At 45.9% G+C, this 27,286-nt stretch overlaps 1 protein-coding gene across 2 annotated transcripts in view; it reads right to left on the bottom strand.

The window, feature by feature from the left end:
• Positions 1–772: 772 nt before the first annotated feature.
• STK31 (serine/threonine kinase 31) overlaps positions 773–27,286 on the bottom strand; it is a 121,839-nt gene continuing 95,325 nt past the window's right edge. For both annotated transcript variants that reach the window (XM_068236019.1, XM_068236020.1), the window contains exons 20-24: positions 23,589–23,675; positions 21,490–21,639; positions 17,120–17,239; positions 14,822–14,890; positions 773–1,180 (exon numbers count right to left, since the gene is read on the bottom strand). In XM_068236019.1, coding sequence (XP_068092120.1) covers positions 1,013–1,180; positions 14,822–14,890; positions 17,120–17,239; positions 21,490–21,639; positions 23,589–23,675 — 594 coding nt within the window. In that variant the 3' untranslated portion in view covers positions 773–1,012. The remainder of the gene's footprint in view (positions 1,181–14,821; positions 14,891–17,119; positions 17,240–21,489; positions 21,640–23,588; positions 23,676–27,286) is intronic.

The following is a 27,286-nucleotide window of genomic DNA, read 5'->3' as shown; positions in this document are numbered from 1 at the left end:
ACTTCTTATTTGAATGTGATTACATGTATTTTAAATTTTACGATTTTTCACAATGGCGGTCCTTTCCTGTTACATATTTCTACTATATAGAGGGAAATGCATTGGTTTCAGAAACAGTATAAGTGAGGATTGTAGCTTGGTAGTCCCCGATTAATGAATAGGGATAGAGATAGGGATTGTAGGTTTGTTCTTAACCTAAATCCACTCTTAAGTCAGAACACTGCGCCATCTCTGTCCCGTGCCTCCAGTATCCCTTCTGTACCATCTCTGCACCCCCCCCCCCCCTTTCCTGTCCTAGTGATGATCATAATGTGCTATATTCGCTTACGCAAATTTATATACAATTTTCCAGTAACCAATATATGGAATTACAATTTTGTAATTGAATTGATTTGAAGTAATGAAATAAATTTAAAATGTATGAGCAGAAATTTGGACTCACTATATAGTCTAATGTAGTGCGGCAAAAAGTAATTAAACCATTTTTCTTTGTAGTTTTTGAGAAACTCAATTTTAAACAATTCAAGGTCTTTTTGACAAAAAAAGTTTTTAAACGAGTTTTCCTTTTTCAAGGTCGATCGTAAATCGGACCTTTGTAAGTCGGGGAACTATATGTATTTCAAATTAATGTGATAACTTGTAACAACTACATTCACCACAGTATGTTTCCACTATTCTTTCCCATAAGGAAAATCTCCGTTGCCTAAGCTAGCATGGAAGCTGCAGCGGTAGGGGAAACCTACTAAACATATACAAGAAGACAATTACTACATTGTTTCAGTCTGCTCTGTAATACAGACATGTTTTTATGTTTGATGGAAACAAAAATGAACACAGAACAATCCAAACATTTCTCAAACCTTTTGTCATTACTAATACACAACTGAAAAATACTTTAACGTCAAAGAACATGATAAAATATACAGAAAAGAATACCTAAATAGTCTACCTAGAAATCTTAGTAACTGTGCCAGAATATCAGGCCTTAAAGAATGCCTTGCTCTAACAATGTTTAAGCACATTCTGCTGGGATGCTTTCATCGTCCAGGTCATCGTGCTCAGGTAGCGGAGTATTGTCCGCTATGACGATCATAAAATGTTTGTGGTCTTTGATCTGCTCAGTTTGCATGCGATTGTCACAGCAAAGCAGACTTGACAGCAGATCTTTTGAATTGCCAACCTGAAGGAAAAGGAGAAACAGAAAAGTAACAGGATGAAGCAAATTACAAAAACTATATATTTTCTTTTATTAAAATCAGCTGCAAGTAAACATTTGTAAACCCTAAGGATTGACTTTTTAAATTGATAAAAAAGTCAGATATATAACATTGTATTCTTAACCTATTTTGGTTCCTGGACGTAGTTTCTACGTCCAGGAACCATGCGCGCTGCCGCGCGCCCCCGCGGCCGATCGCGCGCGTGCACGCGCACTCCTGGCCGCGGATTCGGTAGCCAGGGAATCAATGTATCGGTCTACGGTGCCCGATCATTGATTCCTCTCCCCCGCTGAAAAAGCGACAGCTTCTCTCGGAAGCTGCGCCTTTTCTGGCCGTTCCCTCTGCGATGAGTCACTCTAAGCGTGTGTTACGCTTAGAGTGACGTCATGTAAACAAACTCATGGCCGCCATCTTGTGGCCAAAAAGTAATACTACACCTGTAAAAACAATTTTTTTTAAATGAACACACATTTACATTATCAATCTATTGTTTACCTCCCTCCCAAAACTACCCAAATAAAATGTTTGCAATAAAAAAAAATAAAAAAAACATTACAATAATAAAAAAAAAACATGTAAATATTAACCTAAGGGTCTAAACTTTTTAAATATCAATGTAAAGATGAAATATTTCTATATTTTTTTTTATTTTAAACTTGTAAATAGTGATAGATGCAAAACGGAAAAAATGCACCTTTATTTCCAAATAAAATATTGTCGCCATACATTGTGATAGGGACATAATTTTAATAGTGTTCTAACCGGGACATATGGGCAAATACAATACGTGAGTTTTAATTATGGAGGCATGTATTATTTTAAAACTATAATGGCTGAAAACGGAGAAATAATGATTTTTTTCCGTTTTTTTCTTATTCTTCCTGTTAAAATGCATGTACAGTAAAGTGGCTCTTAGCAAAATGTACCCCCCAAAGAAAGCCTAATTGGTGGCGGAAAAAACAAGATCTAGATCAGTGCATTGTGATAAGTAGTGATAAAGTTATAGGCTAATGAATGGGAGGTGACCATTTCTCACGTGAAAACGACGGAACCTGAATGGGTTAAAGAAAGCCTGTAACGAAAAAACCTCTCCTGGGGGGTACTCCCCTCGGGTGGGGGAAGCCTCCGGATCCCACTGAGGCTTCCCCCGACCTCCTCGGTCCCACAGCGGCGGAGATAAAGCTCCCCGAACAGCGGGGATGTAAATATTTACCTTCCCGGCTCCAGCGCAGGCGCAGTATCGGCTCTCCGCCTCGGAGATAGGCTGAAATAGCAGATCGCTGTCGGGCCGCTCTACTGCACAGGCGCAAGTCCCCTGCGCCTCCGCAGTAGAGCAGACCCGACTGAGATCGGCTATTTTCGCCTATCTCCGTGCGGAGAGCCGCAACAGCGCCCCCGCTGGAGCCAGGCAAGGTAAATAAATCAGCGCTTATAAGGCTTGGCGAGGGAGGATTCCGGGACACTTCGGGGGAGCCAGCGCTGGACTGCCTGCAGCTACAGGTGAGGGGAAAGTCTCACTGGGACCCTGAGGCTTCCCCCTCCCGAGGTGAGTACCCCTAAGGGGAACTTTTTTTTTGTTATAGGTTCTCTTTAATATTTCATTAATTTTTCTCTTGATTCTTTTAGGTTAAAGTCTAAAAATTACTTTTGAAATTATTTATAATCTGTTCTTATATCTTGCCTACTTTGTGTTATAAAAATAGGTGTGAAATGTATCTAAAATGTTCTCACGCAGTGAAGGACTGAACCATAGAGGAAATAAGTTGGCAAACAAGCATGTTAGCTCATAACTAGGCAAGGGTATGACTCATAGCAAAAAGTGAAACTGAAAAAGCAAATTCCAAAGCCGAATGTTGGTGATTACTGGGAGGGAGGAGGCACCAAGATGTAAAGTGTGGATTGGATAATGTAAGCTTAGTGTCCATTCCACACATCACATCTTGGGGCGCTTCCTCCCTCCCAGTAATATCCAGGGCTGTGGAGTCGGAGTAATTTTGGGTGCCTGGAGTCGGAGTCGGGAAAAAATGCACCGACTCCGACTGAATTTGTAACTGTAATTAAAATAGAAAATATGATAACATTTTCTATTTCTCAGATAATAGTCATTAAAAATAATGTATATATACAGTATATATATACAGAAATAGCTGTGCTCAGTCCACAAAAATGAAATAAACCAATCAAAATTAGTTACTTGTGCTGCTTCAATAAAGCAGTCCCCATATTTTTAAAGTCAGATATACATATCTGATTGTGACTGTATATGTGTACACAGGAATCTCTTCTTATATATACTAAATAACATCTACGCTGTAAGAATAAAGCCTGATGTGTAGCCGTGTCACTAATAGAGATGGTCAATGAGATGGAAATAATTCTGCATTGATGCTGATTTATGCAAATGTACGCACTCATGAAATCAAATAATTTGATATGTTAAAATTTCGTTTGGTGACTACAAATTAAGGCCTCTTGCACACTGTACGCAATTCCGATTCAGATTTCGCTTTTTAAATCAGTTTTTACATCCGATTCAGATTCCGATTTGCAGTGTGCAGGGAGCAAACTGCAAATCAGAATCTGAATCGGATGTAAAAACTGATTAAAAAGCGGAATCTGAATCGGAATTGCGTACAGTGTGCAAGAGGCCTAAAGGGTACCTGAGACGGATGAAAAGTAAAGTTTTATACATACCTGGGGCTTCTTTCAGCCCCCTTCAGGCCAATCAGTCCCTCGCTGTCCAACACCACCTCGATCTTCTGCTATGAGTCCTGGTAATACAGCCAGTCAGCGCAGTCCGGCCGTGTGCCGCTCCTACAGCCAGGAACATTCTGCAACTGCACAGGTGTAGTATGCTCCTGGCGGCGGAGTGTGTGCATGCGCACTACGCCCGACTGGCTCAAGTACCTGGACTCATAGCAGAAGATCCAGGTGGTGGAGGAGGACAACGAGGGACTGATTATCCTGAAGAGGGCTGGAGGAAGCCCGAGGTATGTATAAAACTTTAATTTCATCGGTCTCAGGTTTACTTTGTCACGCAGTAGTACTATACTCTACATATGCACTCCTCAAAGAGCTGCAGGGAATCCACTGAGAATGTTGTGCACATTGAACACAGAGGTGTTTATCACCCATAAACCTGGTTCAGATTGTGCATGAAGAATGTGTAATAGAGGAAGAATCTCCTCATTCCCCTGCACATCACTCTTACATGTACCCACAGTCACATTGCCTAGTGCCTGATCCATGTTCAGATGTGTAATAGAGGAAGAATCTCCTCATTCCTCTGCAGAGTACCTGCACATCATTCTTACATGCACCCACACTTACATTGCCTAGGGCCTGATAGATGTTCTTTGTTCCGGTTTGTACCTTTTGCAAGTACTCTTACCAAGGACTAGTTTTAGTCTAAAGGGAATAAATATAGTAGTCTACATATCCTTCTCAATTCAGTTCTCTTGTAAAATTCCTAAGTGTTGGCAGTTAAGAGACAAGTTTCACGTTACATACTTTTAATCAACAAAATTGTAATATGCAAATTAGAGGAGTCGGAGTCGGTGAAATCCTAAACTGAGGAGTCGGTGAAATCCTAAACTGAGGAGTCGGTGGATTTTCGGACCGACTCCACAGCCCTGGTAATGGTAATATCCCACACCAACCACCTCATCTCGGGGTGTTGGCCATGTATGTTGGTTACTTGGAACCCTTACATCCATTTCTCTTTTCCTGGAGAGCGACCTACATTGTAGAAGACTAAAGAACCCGAGTGAGGACGGGCTTTCCTCACCAGCCATTACATTGTAGTTGCTGGTCTTGCAACCTATTCTTGTGAGTATTCTGCACATACTGTTGTTGAGCGTCCCATATTCAGGGGTCGAGACCTGCGAGAACGTGGGCGGAAGACATCCACCTATTTTTTTTGGAGAGTGGACGTCGTCCACCCTAGCATGTGGAGGGGTGTCAGTGCAGTGGGCACAGCGGTGGGGAAGGGGGGACGTCACCCCCCTCCCTCACCTAAGAGCTCCCCCTCCCTTGCTCTCCCCTGCAAAACTAAACCTTTGCGGAGGCTGGCAGCGGGCAGGGACCTACCTCCTCCTCGTTCCAAGCGCCGGGGAAGTTCTGCATGCCGCTGCTCTGGTCTAGACCAGACCAGACTTGCGGCAATGCATAGCTCCCTCTGGCGCCGGAACAAGGAGGAGGCAAGTCCCCGCCCACTGATGCCCGCTACCAGCTGCCGCAAATGTTTCCCCACCACTGTACCCACCACTCCCCCTCCACTGCGCTGACACCCCTCCTGGGGACACCTGGCTACATATACTGGGGACACCTACAGACCTGGCTACATATACTGTCGACACCTACAGACCTGGCTACATATACTGTCGACACCTACAGACCTGGCTACATATACTGTCGACACCTACAGACCTGGCTACATATACTGTCGACACCTACAGACCTGGCTACATATACTGTCGACACCTACAGACCTGGCTACATATACTGTCGACACCTACAGACCTGGCTACATATACTGTCGACACCTACAGACCTGGCTACATATACTGTCGACACCTACAGACCTGGCTACATATACTGTCGACACCTACAGACCTGGCTACATATACTGTCGACACCTACAGACCTGGCTACATATACTGTCGACACCTACAGACCTGGCTACATATACTGTCGACACCTACAGACCTGGCTACATATACTGTCGACACCTACAGACCTGGCTACATATACTGTCGACACCTACAGACCTGGCTACATATACTGTCGACACCTACAGACCTGGCTACATATACTGTCGACACCTACAGACCTGGCTACATATACTGTCGACACCTACAGACCTGGCTACATATACTGTCGACACCTACAGACCTGGCTACATATACTGTCGACACCTACAGACCTGGCTACATATACTGTCGACACCTACAGACCTGGCTACATATACTGTCGACACCTACAGACCTGGCTACATATACTGTCGACACCTACAGACCTGGCTACATATACTGTCGACACCTACAGACCTGGCTACATATACTGTCGACACCTACAGACCTGGCTACATATACTGTCGACACCTACAGACCTGGCTACATATACTGTCGACACCTACAGACCTGGCTACATATACTGTCGACACCTACAGACCTGGCTACATATACTGTCGACACCTACAGACCTGGCTACATATACTGTCGACACCTACAGACCTGGCTACATATACTGTCGACACCTACAGACCTGGCTACATATACTGTCGACACCTACAGACCTGGCTACATATACTGTCGACACCTACAGACCTGGCTACATATACTGTCGACACCTACAGACCTGGCTACATATACTGTCGACACCTACAGACCTGGCTACATATACTGTCGACACCTACAGACCTGGCTACATATACTGTCGACACCTACAGACCTGGCTACATATACTGTCGACACCTACAGACCTGGCTACATATACTGTCGACACCTACAGACCTGGCTACATATACTGTCGACACCTACAGACCTGGCTACATATACTGTCGACACCTACAGACCTGGCTACATATACTGTCGACACCTACAGACCTGGCTACATATACTGTCGACACCTACAGACCTGGCTACATATACTGTCGACACCTACAGACCTGGCTACATATACTGTCGACACCTACAGACCTGGCTACATATACTGTCGACACCTACAGACCTGGCTACATATACTGTCGACACCTACAGACCTGGCTACATATACTGTCGACACCTACAGACCTGGCTACATATACTGTCGACACCTACAGACCTGGCTACATATACTGTCGACACCTACAGACCTGGCTACATATACTGTCGACACCTACAGACCTGGCTACGCTGGGGACACCTACAGACCTGGCTACGCTGGGGACACCTACAGACCTGGCTACGCTGGGGACACCTACAGACCTGGCTACGCTGGGGACACCTACAGACCTGGCTACGCTGGGGACACCTACAGACCTGGCTACGCTGGGGACACCTACAGACCTGGCTACGCTGGGGACACCTACAGACCTGGCTACGCTGGGGACACCTACAGATCTGGCTACGCTGGGGGACACCTACAGACCTGGCTACGCTGGGGGACACCTACAGACCTGGCTACGCTGGGGGACACCTACAGACCTGGCTACGCTGGGGGACACCTACAGACCTGGCTATGCTGGGGGACACCTACAGACCTGGCTACGCTGGGGGACACCTACAGACCTGGCTATACTGGGGGCACCTACAGACCTGGCTATACTGGGGGCACCTACAGACCTGGCTATACTGGGGGCACCTACAGACCTGGCTATACTGGGGGCACCTACAGACCTGGCTATACTGGGAGCACCTACAGACCTGGCTATACTGGGGGCAAATACAGGCCTGGCTATACTGGGGGCACCTACAGATCTGGCTATACTGGGGACACCTACAGACCTGGCTATACTGGGGACACCTATAGACCTGGCTACATATACTGGGGCAGCTATACACCTGGCCACATATACTGGGGGCACCTACAGACCTGGCTAAACTGGGGGCACCTACAGACCTGGCTATACTGGGAGCACCTACAGACCTGGCTATACTGGGGGCAAATACAGGCCTGGCTATACTGGGGGCACCTACAGATCTGGCTATACTGGGGACACCTACAGACCTGGCTATACTGGGGACACCTATAGACCTGGCTACATATACTGGGGCAGCTATACACCTGGCCACATATACTGGGGACACCTATACACCTGGCTACATATACTGGGGCAGCTATACACCTGGCTACATATACTGGGGACACCTATAGACCTGGCTAGCTATACTGGGGGTACCTGTTTTGGGGGAACTGCTAGCATAAACAAACCGAATGGGAGTACAGGTAATATTTGTTCACAAACTATGTCCCAACAAAGGACCTAACTTATATGTACAAAATAAGTGATGTAAGGAGTCACTGGTCAATCAGCTGGATTGTGGTCTTGTAAACCAGTGATCAACAGGTCTCCAAATAACATACATACAAGTATGGGGAGAGACTTGACACAAGTATCATAACTGTCAGTCTCACTTTAGTACTGATACACATATATATGCAAGAAAGAAATACAAGTACGTTGCTGTAAGGTGCGAGGTCTTTGCTGATCCAAGGGTAGCATAGCAGCGTCAAATAGCCAGCAAGGAAATGCCAGTAAACCGCAACATCCCAGCATTGTGTTGCTAATTCACATAGAGTCTCTGTTGTTCATACTTTACCACTCACACGCGGATTCCGACTCAGTCCTTATATGCGTCAGAGTTCCTCTTTGAGGTCTTCCACGGCGTCCCGCGGCTGTCAGGTACCTGCTCCGTGATCTGGCTCGCTACAGCGCCTCCCAGTTCACCACGCTCATCACGATTCTATCAGCGTGCGTCATGTCTCTAAGGCAGTTCCTCCAGCCCATCATCCTCAAGCCTCGCCCACATACGTTACGCCCACCATCACGTGGGCTTCGTCAGTGTGATGCTGCGATAGTCCCCATTATCATATGCATCAGGTATAAAGGTCGGCCGACCAATCTGTGCGTGTATGAGTGGCGTAGTGGCGTGCGTGTTTTCCAGGAGTACGCCTAGAATGATGCCCACATCTTGTTTTTATGGGGGTTCTTGGTTTTACAGGGTGGTTTCCACGGTTTTTTCTATACAATTAATTGATGATTTTTGCAAAAATGAATGCAGCTAGCCACTAGAATACTTATGTTAAATTTGTATAGCGGGAGACATGGTAGCGCTTACAAACAGAAGTTATACCTGAATGATCAATCTGCATAGATGTGCAGAGCTCCAGTAACTGGACATTACTACACACCTAGCACGCACTACAGGCAAAGGGGGGCGTTAGCTTCAGTAAATAGTGTGTGCACAGATTATTACCTGATATACTCCCCCACGGCGATTTTTAGATTAGAATTAGTACATAATTTGCATCTGTTTTGCATTCAAGGCATGTATTTGGCCCCAGTGGGGCTCTGCGTTGCCTCGGTTGGTTTTCATTGCAGTTACAGCATTGAGCGCTGTCATTTGTCTGACTGATGAAATATGCAGTGTTCTCCCCAGAGCCTTTTAACTGGGCGGAGCGCCCACCTGACTCTGCCCTCCCGCCCGGCTGCCGTTTGTTCTGGTCTGTGAAACAATCTTTTTTTCCCTCTACTTCATTAGAGCAAGCAGCGGCTGTTTCAGTTCAGCCAGCCCGCTGCCATTCAGGGACGCTATCTCCGCCCTCCTCCACCAGCTCCTGTCTGTAGTGTGGAGGGGCGGGGAAAGCTTTGTAAGCAGGGGGTAGATGAAGAAGATAGGAGAGGACGTGCCGCTCTGATTACAGGCATGTGTGTCTCCCCGTCATAAAGTATGTGTGAAGCCCCAGCGAATGCACAGGAGAGCAAGGAGCTGAAGTTTTTTCAGGCATGTCTTTCTGTCCCCCGCCTTTAAAGAGAATCTGTACTCTAATATTCTTACACTAAAAAGCATACCATTCTATTCCTTATTTTCTCCTGTGCCCCTCTGTGCTGTTTCTGCCACAATCCTGGCTTGTAATTAACAGTTTTAGGCAGTGTTTACAAACAAACTAACCAGCTTCTAATAGGCTCAGCTAAGCATAGTGTGTGAGTATGCAGGGGGCCTGCAGAGGGTGTGTATCGCTTCTACCAATCACAAGCAGCCCTGCACATTCCACACAATCAAGCTTTAGCCCGACAAACAGGACAGAGGAAAGATACATTGATTTATTACAGAGACAGTGTAATTAGGAAGAGCTGCAGTAAGCCCCAGCACATTAGAACAGGCATAGGAACTCATAGGATAGAAGAACTAAGGCTGAAAAAATTGTTACAGAGTCTCTTTAAGTGCGTGTAAAGCAATAATGACTGGCCCTGCTGCCTGGCCACTGTGTATATCTGAATGTGATGTCCCTGTAGATGGGTGGGGGTGGAGATGTCAGTCTATGCTGTCTCCTGCAGTGCTGCACAACTGTACAAATTAGCACTGAACCCATTGCTTAATGTGCCATGTGGGGTGGGGAAGAAGGCTCACCCTGGCTGCTGCTAATGGAGGAGGGAGAGTCTGCCTTTGCCTGGAAAGTCTCATAGATGCAATTCTGTTGGAGAGGGATATTCCAGTGCTGCTGGTAGATGGGGGTCAGAGAGGTCTTCAAATCCACCACCAGCACCCTGACTGAGAATGCCCCTTCCTAGCCAGTGTTCACCCCTTTTCTCCCACCCAGTAGCACCCAGCGTGACAGTGACCTTCCCCCACCCGGCTACTTTTTCATGCCACCTGGCTGGAAAAAAATTCTGGGGAGAACACTGAATATGTGTACCATTTATGATTAGCAGCACAAGGAATATTATGTTTTTATTGCTAGACTAGTGTTACAGAGGACTAGTTGTCACAGATGACTTTTACAACACTGAGCTTGTGTGTGAACAGTCAGTCAATGGCCTGTGCCTGCAGAGCGGACAGCAGTGCAGGTCCTGTGTGGCTTTTTGCTTCCAGGCACAACATTCATAACACAGCATGAGACGGTCATACATGTGTGGTACAACAGACTCCAGGGAACAGTGGAAGAGGAGGGCGCAGCGGAAGAGGACTCAGCCGAGGCAGAGATGACAGAGGAAGGACGAGTAGTAGGAGAACAAGTGGCTGGCCTGCTTGCAATATATGGCAGTGGCAAAGACTCGATTGCTACGCACTTCTTTCCCCACCTACCATGTTTACCCCGTGGGCAGTTAAGGTTATGTTTCTTCCTTGCCCATGTTTTGAAAACCAGGTGTCTGGTCAGATGGATCTTAGCCCAAACTTTGTGTGGCAGACAGGGGCGTAGCTAGAAATGACTGGGCCCCATAGCAAAAAAAAAAAAATTATGCCCCCCCCCCCCCCCCCCCAGATTGGCGGCAGATTTCCCTCCAAAAATGCAACCAAATTGGCAGCAGATTTCCCAAAAAAATGCAAACAGATTGGCATCAGATTTCCCAAAAAAATGCAACAAGATTGTCGGCAGATTTTCCTACAAAATGCACCCATATTGTCTGCAGATTTTCACATAAAATGCAATCAGATTGTGGCAAAATTTCACCAACAAAATCCAATCAGATTGTCGACAGATTTCCCCACAAAATGCAGTATATGTAGCCAGGTCTATAGTGGGATAACATTAATTACCTGGAGGGAGGGTGGTTGGGCAGGCTGGCACGCTATTTGCGGTGCAGGCACTGCACTGGGTAGCTAGCTGGGTGGCAGGGTAGGCAGTTAGCTGGCTGGGTGGCCAGTTAGCTGGCTGGGTGGCCAGTTAGCTGGCTGGGTGGCCAGTTAGCTGGCTGGGTGGCCAGTTAGCTGGCTGGGTGGCCAGTTAGCTGGCTGGGTGGCCAGTTAGCTGGCTGGGTGGCCAGTTAGCTGGCTGGGTGGCCAGTTAGCTGGCTGGGTGGCCAGTTAGCTGGCTGGGTGGCCAGTTAGCTGGCTGGGTGGCCAGTTAGCTGGCTGGGTGGCCAGTTAGCTGGCTGGGTGGCCAGTTAGCTGGCTGGGTGGCCAGTTAGCTGGCTGGGTGGCCAGTTAGCTGGCTGGGTGGCCAGTTAGGTGGCTGGGTGGCCAGTTAGGTGGCTGGGTGGCCAGTTAGGTGGCTGGGTGGCCAGTTAGGTGGCTGGGTGGCCAGTTAGGTGGCTGGGTGGGAGGGTGGGCAGTTAGGCAGCCGGGTGGGCGATGAGGTGGCTCCAGTTAGGCAGCCGGGTGGGCGATGAGGCGGCTCCAGTTAGGCAGCCGGGTGGGCGATGAGGCGGCTCCAGTTAGGCAGCCGGGTGGGCGATGAGGCGGCTCCAGTTAGGCAGCCGGGTGGGCGATGAGGCGGCTCCAGTTAGGCAGCCGGGTGGGCGATGAGGCGGCTCCAGTTAGGCAGCCGGGTGGGCGATGAGGCGGCTCCAGTTAGGCAGCCGGGTGGGCGATGAGGCGGCTCCAGTTAGGCAGCCGGGTGGGCGATGAGGCGGCTCCAGTTAGGCAGCCGGGTGGGCGATGAGGCGGCTCCAGTTAGGCAGCCGGGTGGGCGATGAGGCGGCTCCAGTTAGGCAGCCGGGTGGGCGATGAGGCGGCTCCAGTTAGGCAGCCGGGTGGGCAGTTAGGCAGCCGGGTGGGCAGTTAGGCAGCCGGGCGGGAAGTTAGGCAGCCGGGTGGGAAGTTAGGCAGCCGGGTGGGAAGTTAGGCAGCCGGGTGGGCAGTTAGGCAGCCGGGTGGGCAGTCAGGCAGCCGGGTGGGCAGTCAGGCAGCCGGGTGGGCAGTTAGGCAGCCGGGTGGGCAGTTAGGCAGCTGGGTGGGTGGGCAGTTAGGCAGCTGGGTGGGTGGGCAGTTAGGCAGCTGGGTGGGTGGGCAGTTAGGCAGCTGGGTGGTCGGTTAGGCAGCGGAGTGGGTGGCTGGGTGGATGGTTAGGCAGCTGGATGGGTGGGTGGGTGATTAGGCAGGTGGGTGATTAGGCAGGTGGGTGGGTGATTAGGCAGGTGGGTGGGTGGATAATTAGGCAGGTGGGTGGATAATTAGGCAGGTGGGTGGGTGGATAATTAGGCAGGTGGGTGGGTGGATAATTAGGCAGGTGGGTGGGTGGATAATTAGGCAGCTGGGTGGGTGGATAATTAGGCAGCTGGGTGGGTGGATAATTAGGCAGCTGGGTGGGTGGATAATTAGGCAGCTGGGTGGGTGGATAATTAGGCAGCTGGGTTGGTAGGTGGGTAATTAGGCAGCTGGGTTGGTAGGTGGGTAATTAGGCAGCTGGGTTGGTTGGAGGGTAATTAGGCAGCTGGGTTGGAGGGTAATTAGGCAGCTGGGTTGGAGGGTAATTAGGCAGCTGGGTTGGAGGGTAATTAGGCAGCTGGGTTGGAGGGTAATTAGGCAGCTGGGTTGGAGGGTAATTAGGCAGCTGGGAGGGTAATTAGGCAGCTGGGTGGGTGGGTAATTAGGCAGCTGGGTGGGTGGGTAATTAGGCAGCTGGGTGGGTGGGTAATTAGGCAGCTGGGTGGGTGGGTAATTAGGCAGCTGGGTGGGTGGGTAATTAGGCAGCTGGGTGGGTGGGTAATTAGGCAGCTGGGTGGGTGGGTGCTGGTAATTAGGAAGCTGGGTGGGTGGGTAATTAGGCAGCTGGGGGGGGTTAGGCAGCTGGGTGAGTTAGGCAGCTGGGTGGGTAATAAGGCAGCTGCGTGGGTGGCTAATTAGGCGGGTGGGTGGCTAGTGGGGTAGGGACCCGACTCCTATCCCCCCCCCCTGCCTCACCTGGGGTCCGGGGTCCCCCCTCCTTTTACGAGCGGCGGCGGGAGGTGCGGCATATTCAGCAGGCTCCGGCGGGGTAATCAGCCGCTAGAGGTTCAGCTGCCTCCAGGCTACGGTGTCTCCTCTGTATGCCGCGCGCAATAAACCAGGAAGCAGTGCGCGCGGCATACAGAGGAGACAGTAGCCCGGAGGCAGCTGGACCTCTAGCGCCTGATTACCCCGCCAGAGTCTGGTGAATATGCCGCACCTCCCGCCGCTCGTAAACGAGGGGGGGGGGGGGCGGGCGCCCGGCACGGCAGTATAATAAAAAAATAAAAAGTACTCTCAGGCAGCTGCGGGCCCCCTGTGACTTAGGGCTGCCGCGGGGCCCCGTAGCAATGCAATGGCTGCTATCCCCATTGCTACGCCACTGGTGGCAGAGATTAGTTGACCTGCCGTAGCACATTCAGGTACAGGTCTGGGATGCCAGCTCCTGAAAAATGATGACTTCACAGTTCCTTCCACTGTGGTGCAGCAATGCCTAATTTTTTTATTTTTTAAATGCCTCAGAGTCTACCAGCTGGTATGGCAAAAGCTGGAGTCGGTACAAAAAGTATCTGACTACTCAGTTTATGAAACCATCAACTCAGACTCCAGGTACCAAAAATTGCTCAGACTCAGGGCTTTGGAGTTGGTACAAAAAAAAAAAATCAGCCGTCTCCGACAGAGCATACTAGTCTGCATACTTGCTCTAGGTCAGTGACTGAAAGTGTAAGAAGCAAAGGGTGTTTTTTTTTCAAGGAAATAAATATGACAGCATTTATATAGCTCACCCTACAAGGTCACTTTAATGAAAATTACCAATCCCGGGCAATAAACACTTGCAAAGAGGTTTTCAAACAGGTTTCCCAAAATACATAGAATAATTTGGGCACAAGAATTCGGAAGCAGCCTATTCGATTTAAATTGGCTGTAAAATTGCATCCAAATTCACATGCAGAGAAACAGACAAGTCGCAGAAATGGGAGCTCAGCCTTAAAGGTGCCCGTACACGGTGCAACAAAAACATTTTGTTTTCCCGTTTATTCAACCAAAACAATTGAATGAAAAAAACGATTATCCATTTAAAAAAAAAAAAAAAAAAATCTGATCGGACAGGTTAGAAAAATCTTTATATTTATTTGATCTAGTGGAATAATCGAACAAAAATTGCACCATTATATTCATTTAAACCAAAATCAAGAAAATTCAGTGGATCAGAAATTTTTTCTCAACTGTAAATGTATTAGAGGGGGGACTTACCAAGTTAACCTTCTCGAGATCTGGAGTTCCATTCGGTTTGAGTGGAATGTCTTTGTGCCCTACGCACAGCTGCAAATAAAAAGAAAGGAAGTTTACAATAAAGTATCACAGTACTTTTATAGGCAACAATTTTTTGAAGTTAGAAGCAGCACAAGGAGCACGACACAAAGCACAAACTCTTGTAAACCTTACAGCAAGCTCTCAGGTCATCTTCCAATCACTTTCAAGAATATCATAGATGGCACTCTACACCAGTTACACTACTAAATGAACATGGCGCCGCTGTACCAGTCTTATTGATGGATATCTGCAATCGGAATACACCACAAGTGGCATCAAAATTAAAAGATCCACACAAGGGTAAATGGATGCATCCAAGGCACCAAGTTATCTGAATGCACAAAAATGTAGAGCAAAATGCAGACCAGGTAAAATGTATTTAAAACCAGGGAGTGGTTGAGGTTGAAATAACGTGGCACTGGTCACAAGATTATCAAATGCAAATTTTACCTTTAGAACCAAGATTTTGGCTCCAGAAATCTTTTCACACCAAAAAGGTACCACCTGAGGACTCCAATTACAAAGTTAAATGATGGTATTCTAAAGGTGCATACACATCCAATTTTGATTAGCCAATTACTGACTGATTTTACCACTTCCACGTAGAATGAGGATCATCAGGCTTTGAATACTATGAACAAATTGTGTAGGCAACGGTAAACAGAGGCGCCAGTAGGTACACCCTCATAACAAATGGGGGTGGTACAAATGGAAACTCAAAATTGGATGTGTACCAACTTAGGAGGAATGCACTTGCAGTTGCTTTCATTTTTATATTCAGGATGGAAATTCTTAAACCCATTAATTACCAGACTAATTTTTTTATTTTGCTGACTGAAAGAGTTCATATTCAGGCATGCATTGTTGGGAGCTTGTCAGGAATATAGTAAACATTTCTGATGAGCATATTAAAGAGAACCTGAACTGAAAATAAAAAAAAGTCTAAATAACTATACACAGGCAATACTTACCTCATGTGTAGTCTACTCCTCAATCTCTTTCTCCTCTCCTGCATCACATTTGTCCACTATGATCAATGGCATTCTCCGTCCTCCATTTTAAAGATGACTACTACCCCATAACAGCTTCCAGGTCAGCACACTGTTAAACTGTAATTTCACCCACTTGAGCCATAGGGAAACATGGACATCACCTTGCACAGTTGTAACTGACAGCTGCTGATATATAACTGACATCAACTGGTATATTTCAGTTCTGACAAAAATATTGTCAGAACTGGAAGGGATCACTTTAAGAAGAAAATATTGAGCATCTGAGAGGAACTGACGGTATAGTATGTAATATTCATTTGCAGCTATGTCGTGTTTATTTTAAATATTTTTTTCTCGCTTAAGGTTCCCTTTAAGTTTTCTTGGCAGAATACAACTTCTGAGGGTAGGGGAGAGATAGATAACGGCCAATAGTTCATTATATTTTAACTCTGGGACACTTAATAGACAATTAGCCATTGAGCAGAGACAATAAAACATTCAATCTACTTTGTAAAAGTTTAAATATATAAAATAAAACCATGAGATATCTTAAAAAAAAAATAAAAAAATATTAGGAGTAGGAAGAGAAATTCAATGGTTTATTTCATCAGTTTATTTTCACCTCGGGTACACTTTAAAACTAGTTTGAGGGACGCCTGTACACACACAAGATTCTCAGCCAAAAAACGGTCCTGAGTAGTGTTGGTGTTGGAATTCGGTGTAGCAGAATCTGAACACCTGAATACTCCCGACTGCCTCTGTTCAGCACCAACCAAGCAGACAGATTCAGGAGGCGTTCAATACCTTGCTAGTCACATTGTGTTACAAATCAGAAGGAGGAAGTATCAGAGTCACGTGAAAAAACGAAGTGACTCACAAGGCAGTGAACTCCTCCTGACTGTCTACCTGTTCAGTACTGAACAGCAGCAGTCGGGAATATTCGGGTATTCCAAATTAGCAACGCCAAATTCAAACATCATCACTAGTCCCGAGTACTGTGTAGCTCGAGTACATGTCTAAGTCGCTTTTTGAGTTTCCTTATAGAACAGATGAGAATCCCATTTTTTGAGAAGAGGTTTGGGCTAGCGTAAATGGACAATGGCCATTTCTCTGAATTAGCCATTTACATTCATGTGGGGCTTTGATGAATAGTACACTGGACTTCTTTAAACTCAGTTTTTGAAAATTTTTGTTTTAAAGAAAAGTGCATTTGAATACATTTTAAATACAAGTGATCAGGACATACCCATAGCAATATCATTCCATAGGAATAGACATCTGTTGCAGCAGAAGTGGGCTCGCCCCTCTTTAGCTCCGGGGCAGTAAAAAGTGGGAAACAGATGGAGGTGGAAGAACTCCGCTGATCCTACAAATGCATGAATGGAAATAAATGAGTGAAAAGCAATTTAGCTAAAGATGCATTACAGTAGCCAAACCAATGTTATCAATACTGAAGTGGTACAAAAATATCCACCCTTATATAAATCTATGGCATACAGGGAGATTCTGTTACTTCAATGCACTGCCAGCGAGGATTTACCCACATGTAAAATACATTATATACCAAATAGTGTCACCAGCAACTGAAGTGATGTGGCTCTGTCATTCGTGAAAACGTTACCGACTGATGCTAGTGAGGTGGAATTCATTTTTGGTTAAAGGACAACTTGTACGGAGTATGGAGCTGCTCGTCTTCGGGGGTATTTAGAGACCTGAAGACGCAGATTGCAGGAGATTTGAATAGAGGCACACACAGAGTTTCAGACATGTAATGCATTACAGGCAAGCAGATGAGTTGTTAACCCTATTACCCGTGGATCCTTGCTAAAGTGATAACATGCTTTTTTTATGGTCATCTTTAACAAGCTGCTTACTTGCCAAAAGTGATCCCTGGAGTTATTCCCCTGCTTCCCTAAGGCCTCTGTCACATGACCGCTGAACGGCTGAAGTGCACACTTGCAGCACAGTTCAGCTTCCCGGCTGCCAGACAAGCCTTTTGGCTGCAATGTCATGCAGCTGAATGGCAGCATCTGCAACCCTACTTGTGTTAGCATTTGAAATGTGGTGCAGTTACCTGGCATCAGGTCTCTGTACCAAACTCTAGCAAGCCTCAGGCCGGCGCCTGACAGTCTGAATTCACTGCCTTCCACCTCTATGTGACTAACTACTACATGTAACTGAAAGGACAACAGGCACACTTTTGTTGCCCAAAACCAAACGCACATTATTGTTTCAGTCAACAGGAAGCCTCCAACTTTTCCTCCTTTCCTGTAGAATAGCTGCTGGGTAAGTTGTGACCCAAAAATATTGTTTGTAACTTTCTTTTAGATGACAAAGAGAATGCTCTGTAATGCCACTTTAATTAGGTTGTTCCGTCAATCCGTCCTATACAAAACCCAGTAGAAGAAGAAGCAGCAGCAGCAGCAGCAGCTAAGATTACTGAACTCACTAAACCTCAGTGCTGAATGTTTCATTATAACTCCCACACAGCGTTGTGAAGCACAGATCTATGTACACACTGAGCTATATTTCAATGTTTCACTGTTAGCAAACATAATGTTCTGTAATGGTCCAGAACCAAAGGCAGACAGTTACATACCTTATGTCTGTCACTGCTTCATTAACCTTGCATATAGTCTGACAGATTAAAAATTGCTCGACATTTTCATGTAATGACAACACAAATAAGTCTACAGCATCAAATGTAACGGGCTGTTAAAGGACAAGTGGACTTTTCAGTACATTTGTAATATGCCTTTTGTCCCGAGGACTCTCAGAAAAAGTGCAAGAGGCAGTATTTACCATTTCTGAAAGGATCATGGAGGCTGCAATCTTTAACCCTCGGCAATAGGGGCGATGGCATTAAAGTAAACCCGAGGTGAGAGTGAAAGGGAGGCTGCCATAATTGTTTCTTTTTAAGCAATACCAGTTGCCTGCCAGCCCTGCTGGTCTATTTGGCTGCAGTAGTGGCTGAATCACACCAAAAACAATCATGCAGCTAATCTTGTCAGATCTGACAATGTCAAAATCACCTGATCTGTATATATGCTTGTTTAGGGTCCATGGCTGAAAGTATCAGAAGCAGAAGATCAGCAGGGCAGCCAGGTAACTGGTATTGCTTAAAAGAAAAAAAAAACTCACTTTGGGTTTACTTTAAGAGCTCTTTTCCCCTGCAAATTGGGATCACAATCTTGCTGCGGTTCTGTTTGGAAAAACTGGGTTCCCATGTGTTGCAGCACATATATTTTATACATCTTTGGTGTGACTGCAAATTTCATGGGATATGGGGCAGGGGTCGACGCCAGCGCCACATAGGGAAATTGCACAAAAATTGCATGGTACTGTGCTTGCTATGCAATGTCTGGAGAAAACTTTAAAGAAAAAAAGCGACTAGCATATGATCCCTTGTGTTTTAAAAAAATGTTACTTTATTTATAGTCAGAAGAGAAAAGTCTGCTAGAAAGTCCTATTTTTTCCCATGAATGCTAATTGAAGCCATCTAGGCATTCTTCACCAACTCCATCAGTCTGTAACTGCATGCGCTGTCTACACCGCATGCCCCAGCGGATCACACTTAAATGGCTGCGCAGAGAAGTCGCAGCCAAGAGCATCCAGGGCATGTACTGTTCTGAAACAGTAACTGAGCAGTCCTAGGACGGCATACATTTCAAATCGGGGCAGGAAGACTTGGGAGCAGGATACAGCCGGTATATGGCTGATCCTGCTGCTGCACAAGTTCCCAGTGATGTTAATTACTATTCCCCCTCCAGGCCGCCATGGATGGTGGGGAATGATATAATTCGGCTTTCAGCTATTGATGGAGGCCGAATTATTGTGTTTTAAAAGCAACTTCAGCTCAGTCTTCTGACGGCACGACGTTACTCACAGAGCCGCTATAGCTGTAATTCCTAGTATAGTCTGTGGTGGCGCCGGCTGCGCCCAAATCTTCCTGCGCTGAAAAGGACTGCTCTGCTAGGACGCCCCCGGCTGCTACACACAGCTCTGTGGAAAAGAACACAGGGCGGAGTGGTCAGAGCAGGTGCCCTGGAACTAGGAATGGGAGCTGCAGCAGCAGCACAGAGGGGAAGCCGGGCGCACCAATTGTCCAACTTATTCATTTTCTTCACCTGATACTTACTTCAAGGTTGTATTAATATCATTTAGGGGTGGTTTCACACGTGCGGTGCGATTAACATGCGGCATATTCGCACTACTGCCTGTATTTTGTTCCCTGCGACAGAGTGCGCCAACAGGGAAATTTGTGCAACTCCGTATATTGCCATATTTATTTCCTTTTAAACTATACCAGTTGCCTGGCAACCCTGCTGATCCATTTGGCTGCAGTTGTGTCTGAATAACAAAAGCTAGATCAGGTAGCGTCCATTACCGTTCCTATGTACTGCAATCTTTCACTTCCACTTGTGTGACCTTTGGGGTCACGACATCGTAGATAAAGCTCTGTCATCCCCTCTGAGAGCACAGAGTACTGATTGGAATGGAGGGGGCGGGATAGGCAGGGAGCAGGCAGTGAGAAGGCTTTGGTAGGTGGGAAAAGGGGGAATTATGCAGGAGTTCCTCTCCTTCCCCATTAGTTTGCTAACAAGCTGCTGGGAACAGGGGCCGGGGGTTGACAGAGCAACGAGGAAGGCACAAAGAGGCATGTCCTTCGGAGGAGAACATGCCTCTGTGTCCTTTTTTTTTACATTTACAAACGCCTACACTTTAAAGAGGAATTTCAGCCTAAACAGTCTGTCATTAAGTTACATTAGTTTTGTTAATTAAAATAGATAGGTAATAGAATCTCTTACCCACCCTGTTTTAAAAGAACTGGCAAATGTTTGTAATTTCATGGGGGCAGCCATCTTTTTGGTTGAAAGGAGGTGACAGGGAGCACGAGACAGTTCCAACTGTCCTGATCACCGCTCCCAGCTGTGCGCGCTAGGCTTCACATCTCAAATTAAAAAAAAAACTAATTTGTGCCAAAACAGCAGAAAGAAAACATCAGAAATCTCATCATGCTTTGCACAGCATCAAGGGAAAAATGCCCGGGCAGTTTTCTTCTGTGCAGCTAAAATGAGGCTTGGGTAAGAAAAACAAACTTCTGATGCTGTGAAACTGTTAAAAGAAACACCAAGCCTTTTCAGTGCTGCTGAGTAGATTTTTAGTCTGGATGTTCACTTTAAACATTTATTCCTGCCATATAGGCACAGTGGAAGCTTTTGTGAATTAAATACACCCAGAAATAAGAAAAAAAAAAGTGTTTGAAACACTTTGTGCAAGTTTTGATGGGCACAGAATCTGTCAGCGAGGAAATACATAAGCATGATCTGAGCAAAGTGATCCCTCAACTGGAATCTGAACTTGAAGGATGACTACATTCTTCTACAAACACAGCATACATACACACATTACAAGAATTCAGAAATGGATAAATTAAACTGACAATCAAGCTGACTACACAAGATGATTAGACGAAGAGGCGTTTCTGTTAACACTACAGGGAGAAGTGACATCTGATCATCGCTGCATTTTATCAAACCATCATGCAGTACATCACCTGTAAAATAAAACAATTACCACAAATGTCAACACTTAAATAACCGAGCTGCTACTTACAGCATCCTTGGTGAAGTCAAAGTCCCCGATGATGCCTCTCTCTCGATTCGCAGCGAACACGTTTTTTTCATGTAGAGAACCGATAATTATATTGGCAGCATGCAGGGTTTCCATACCTTGTGCTACCCCATACATAACCTTCACAATCTCCTGCAGAAGACAATGCATTTACAGAACAAGCTTGTCACTGTAGAGAGTTATGAAAGGATGGGCTGATGCAGTAAACCCACAATGGACATTATTCTACAAGTTAGTGATGGTTAACGTGCTAGATATATGGGTCTTGTAAGTTGACTATGACTAGTTCTATTATATGTAAAATACATTTTATTCTAAAGAACCACCCATGTAAGGAACATAGCAGGGGCTGATTCAATCTGCTCTAGGTTAGCAAACAGCAAAATCTGTTATGGTATAATCACAGGTGTTCAATTGCTCGATCAGATTGCGTTGAGCGTGGTCTTAAGGAGTCTTGGTAACAAATCCTCTATCCTCTGAGCACATTTCTGAATACCAAAACAGGTCATTTTTAGAGATCTGTCAAATGCAGATAACGTCAGGTAAGAAAAAACAAACAAAAACAAAACATGAACTGCAATATTTTAAATATCTTGAGGCTGGTTTCACAGTGGGACGTTACAGGCGCACGTTAGAGCAGCCTGTAACGCACCCCACTGCACAGCAATGAAAAATCAATGGGCTGTTCACAGTGCCCACGTTGCGTTACTCAGTAACGCTGCGCCATAACAGAACGTACTGCATGCAGTACTTTGTAAGCGGCAGAGCCGCGTTAAGACTGCTTGCACATGCGCTGTAATGTTGGGGAGGAGCGGAGAGCAGCCAAGCACATGGCTAATTATTATTCACTGCACTCAGTGACGTGCAGTGTTTACTTCCTGGAGCGGCCGCTCTGTGCGGCGATTGGCCGGGTGGGACCACGTGATGCGGCATGCGTCCAAGAGTGCGCATCACGGACGCCAGAGTGAGATGCACAACGCGGCTCACTCTGACGTCCACATTAGAGAGCACCAGGCGTTGCGTTAGGGGCACGTTATGCGACCATAACGTCCTCTAAAACGCAACGTCCTGGTGTGAAACCAGCCTGAAGGTATTTCTAGTAAACAGTTGGGCTAATTAACCACTACAGAACCAGCAGTCTCTGGCCCCTTAACCAGTTCTGCACCACAGGCTTACACCCCCTAGTGACCAGGCTATTTATTTATTTTATTCTTTTTTACAAATTAGTGCTCTGCAGCTTTAAAAGCTCGCTGCAGAGCCATACTACTGAGCACACAAGTTAATCCCCCCCCTTTCTGCCCACCAACAGAGCTGTTGGTGGGCTTTTGTTTTTATTTTTTAAATAAATGTATTTTTGTATTTACTATTCCCTTCTATCCGCCAGCTAATCAGCGCGATCCTTTCTCATGGGCATCTGCCTATGAGAGGGGATGGCGATCGGAGCCTCTCTAGGGGGCAGCCAAGTGACATAGCTGTCCCCAGTACAGCGCTGCTGTAGATCACAGAGCTGTAAAATGTATATAGCCAGTGGTTTTGCGGTCTAACAGCCTGATAGCGGCGATTGACGCTGGTAGACAGACTGAAGCGGAGATGCGCGCGATCCCCTGTAAAACCCCGCCGCAGGACTTGATGCCTTTCAAAGTTAGGTGGTCCTGGGGCTGCCACCTTCCCGATGCCCATCTGTGTTAGGCGGTCGGGAAGGGGTTAAGGACCAAGGACTGCTGGCACCAAAAAACGGCATTCGCCGAAGGCAGGCCCGTTCAACCGTCGCCCCCAGCCTACTCTCTCTGCCGCTGCTATGACGGCAGAGCTCTAGGAGCCTGTCAATGTGATTGACTCATAATGATCACGGGGTCAGGAGCCAATAAAATCTGCTCCTGACTGGCTCACAGAGTTCTGCCGTCACACCGACGGCAGGGCAAGTGGGCTGCGGCAAGGGTGAGTGCGCGTGGCGGCAGTGAGTGAAATCTACGCCCTAGCAGGGATAACTGCTCCAAAACAGGAAGCAGATAGTGATAATAGCGAAAGTGGTTAAACAACAAAATTTAATACAGCAAGAATCAGAGAGAGAGATGACTTACGTATGCATTTAATGGACTGGTGGTTTGGATAGCACTCAGACTTTCCCCGGGATAGAAAGGAACCATCAAATAAACCATAGGATCAGACTATAAAAGACAAAATAATATTTAAAAAAGGTATGGTACTATAATCGCCGATATCTGTAAAGCCCCATTACTTCCAAAACTGAACAAGGCCAATTCTGAAAGCAATCATGTTGATTAGTTTGAGTTACAAATGTTTCCTTTGGAAATTTTCAAACTGAAAAATCTTTTGTATACCTGTCACACAGGTTTAACCACTTTACCCCCGCCCGTACGAATTTCTCAGTCCCTTTTTCCATCCTTTCACCCCCAGGGGACGGAGAAATCCGTACTTTCCGCGCTACCGCCACTGCCCGTGCTCCCGCTCGCTCCAGCGCGCACTCCCGCTCGTAAACACGCCGCCGCCCGCTTGCCCAGAGATCAATGAACGGGAAAATCCATTCCCGTTCGTTGATCTAAGCCCCGCAATGATCCGCTGCTTCTCCGCTAAGCAGCGCGATAATTGTGAAAACAAAAAGAAACGTTTACAGTCTCCTAGTACTTCCTCCAAGCGTCCGGAAGGACGCTTGGAGGTCGCATTAAACAAAAAGTTACTGTTGCCATCTTGTGGCCCAATAGTAAAACTACACCCTAAAGCATTTTTCACATACAAATACATTACTTATACACAAAAAATTAACTCATTACCTCCCACACTCCCCATTTTTTTTGTTTAATTAAAAATTTTTTTTTAAAAATTTACAATAAAAAAAATACATAAATAGTTACCTTAGGGACTGAACTTTTTAAATATTTATGCCAGGAGGGTACAACACTGTTACTTTATAAACTATGGGCTTGTAATTAGGGATGGACGCAAAACTGAAAAAAATGCACCTTTATTTTCAAATAAAATATTGGCGCCAAACATTGTGATAGGGACATAATTTAAATGGTTTTATAACCGGGACAAATGGGCAAATACATTTCATGGGTTTTAATTACAGTAGCATGCATTATTTAGAAACTATAATGGCCGAAAACTGAAAATAATGAATTTTTTCCCACATTTTTCCTATTTTCCCATTAAAACATATTTAGAATAAAATAATTCTTGGCATAATGTCCCACCTAAAGAAAGCCTAATTGGTGGCGGAAAAAACAAGATATAGTTCATTTAATTGTGATAAGTAATGATAACGTTAGAGAGGAATGAATGGAAGGAGCGCTGAAAGGTGAAAATTGCTCTGGTGCTCAAGGGGTAAAACCCCTCAGTGGTGAAGTGGTTAATTAAAACAAATAAAAATATTGTCCTGTTACTTACCTGAGACTTCTTGCAGCCCCCCGAAGTCTTCCTGGTCCCGCCACATAATCCCGCACTGCTCGGTTCCCCCAGTAGCACTCATATGCTGGATGTCCAGCCCTGTGCCTTCCGCCTCCTACAACTCGTACCTGTGGCCGGGAACATTCTGTGCTTATGCAGTAAGTAAAAATTGATACTGCGCATGCACAAAGCACTCCTGGCCACAATTGAGGAGGCACCGGAGGCTGGTGACACACCGAGCTTACGGAGGGGAACAGTAGAGGAACGGCGCAGCGTGTGATCACGGGGAGGGACAGTAAGCCAATTTTGTGTCAGTTTAGCATCCCTTTAAGGCCTCTAGAGAATGTTATTTCCTGTTAGAGATAAGATCGTACAATTACTTTCTGGGAACTACAAATCTACCCCCCTCCCCTCATGTAGGCACAGATTCTACTCTAATGCAGGGATTCTATGAACTGTAGTCAGGTAACCCACTTCTTTAGGTGTGACATGGTCACTTCTTTCCATTATGAAAGGCAGACAAATCCAGACAGGACAGAAAGCAATCTGTACTGCAGATTAAACAACTTGGCCAGAGGTTGAAAGGGGGGGGGGATTGCCTAAGTCAGAGTGCACGCTTGTCGGAAAAAATGGAAGAGCATTCCAGAGGGGGAGGGGGGGGGGGGGGGGGGGGTGAAGCATGCGAGTCATCCTGTATATGTGAATGTGAGGCGGTTATTCTAGAGGAGGACAAAAGCAGGTCGTGTTGGTATCTGGAAACTAGTGAGATATACAGAAGAGAGGGATTGTGGAAAACTTTGTAAGTTAAGCCTCATTACACACGCTCAACAGCGGTCTTTTATGCAGCACAATTATCAAACCACTTTTGTTGTGAAACAAGTTGAACAACCAAAAAAAGTTGCTTGCTATTGTTCACACAACTGATAAGACATCAATCCAAAGGCGCGTACACACGCCGTGTTGTTCCAAACGACGGGGCAGTTGTTCTGCTGACAGTAGTACGTGACTACAGGCTGTCGGCAGACTGATAAGACTGTTGACTGATCTGCCGGGTGGATCAGTCAAAAACAGTCTTATCAGTCTGCCGACAGCCTGTACTCACGTACTACTGTTGGCAGAACAACTGCCCCGCGGGAGGGTCTGACAGACCCGTCGTTTGTAACAATACAACGTGTGTAAACGCCTCAACAGTTGGATTGACGTCTTATCAGTTGTGTGAACAATAGCAAGCAACTTTTTTCAGTTGTTCAACTTGTTTCACAACAAAAGTGGTTTGATAATTGTGCTGCATAGAAGACTGCTGTTGAACATGTGTATGGGGCTTTAGGGTTAAAAGTTTGAAATGGATCCCCTGGTACATTGGAAGCCAAAGTTTTGAAAAGAATGAAGGCTTTTCTTTAAGCTAATAAGTGAATCTGTGAAACCCAGCAATACTATACAGAATGCTGTATCTCGGTGGGAAAAACGCATATAACAAAAAATGAGTTCAATACCATAGCATGATTATAAGTCCCATTAATAGAAAATCCATATAAAAATAGTTTATAGTCTATTGTTCGTGGGTAATGAGAAGAAAATGCTAAATATAATAAAGTGCCTGAGTTAAAAATTGCAGAAAGTATGTTGGGACTGGACAAAAAGCACACATCCCATACTTTGCTGAAGGATGACTATATAAATCAGTGTAGGCCTTCTGAGCTAGCTTGCCTAATTTAGAATCAAAGCAACACTTAGAAAAACAGTAAGTGTTTGCTTCATGTGAATGCAGAAAAGGTTGAGAAAAGGCTGTTTTAGTGAGGTTCTCAGATACCTTGGCAACCTGGCTTCTGGAAAATAAGTGTTGTGTACATAAATCACTCAGGGCTCATTCTCCGATGTGTGCTGCTGTCAATCTTCATACAATGCAAAAACATGTTAGAACTGACAGCCAATGCTCATCAATGGACTTCTTCACATCTGACACATTTTAGTATTAAGGGCCTGAACCCACTAACGCAGTTGTGTCCGCTTTTCAGCAACACATCAATGTTACAGATGTTGAAAAGCAGACAACTGCGCACAACTGCGTCAGTGGGATCAGGCCATAATAGAACCATAAGCAATCCGAAGAAATACATTTATCAAAAGCATGTTACGTTGCCGCACACATTTCAAAATATAAATATGCATGCTACATGCTGGAAAAACCAGAACACACTGTGTGAACAAGCCCTAAAGACTGCCTAGCATTGGAAAGAGCTCTATATGCAACAAGTAAAGCTTTCATGCCAATGGGTGCTCCAGGCAAGAACTCGGTTGGAACCACAGTGATGGACACACATCTTGCCTGAGTATACATACTCCATCAAAGCTTCTGGTACAATTATACAAA

This window comes from Hyperolius riggenbachi, chromosome 5 (genome assembly GCF_040937935.1).
Source record: "Hyperolius riggenbachi isolate aHypRig1 chromosome 5, aHypRig1.pri, whole genome shotgun sequence".
NCBI lineage: Eukaryota > Metazoa > Chordata > Amphibia > Anura > Hyperoliidae > Hyperolius > Hyperolius riggenbachi.
Note: the sequence above shows the minus strand (reverse complement) of the source record. Positions and strands in the feature narration are given on the sequence as shown.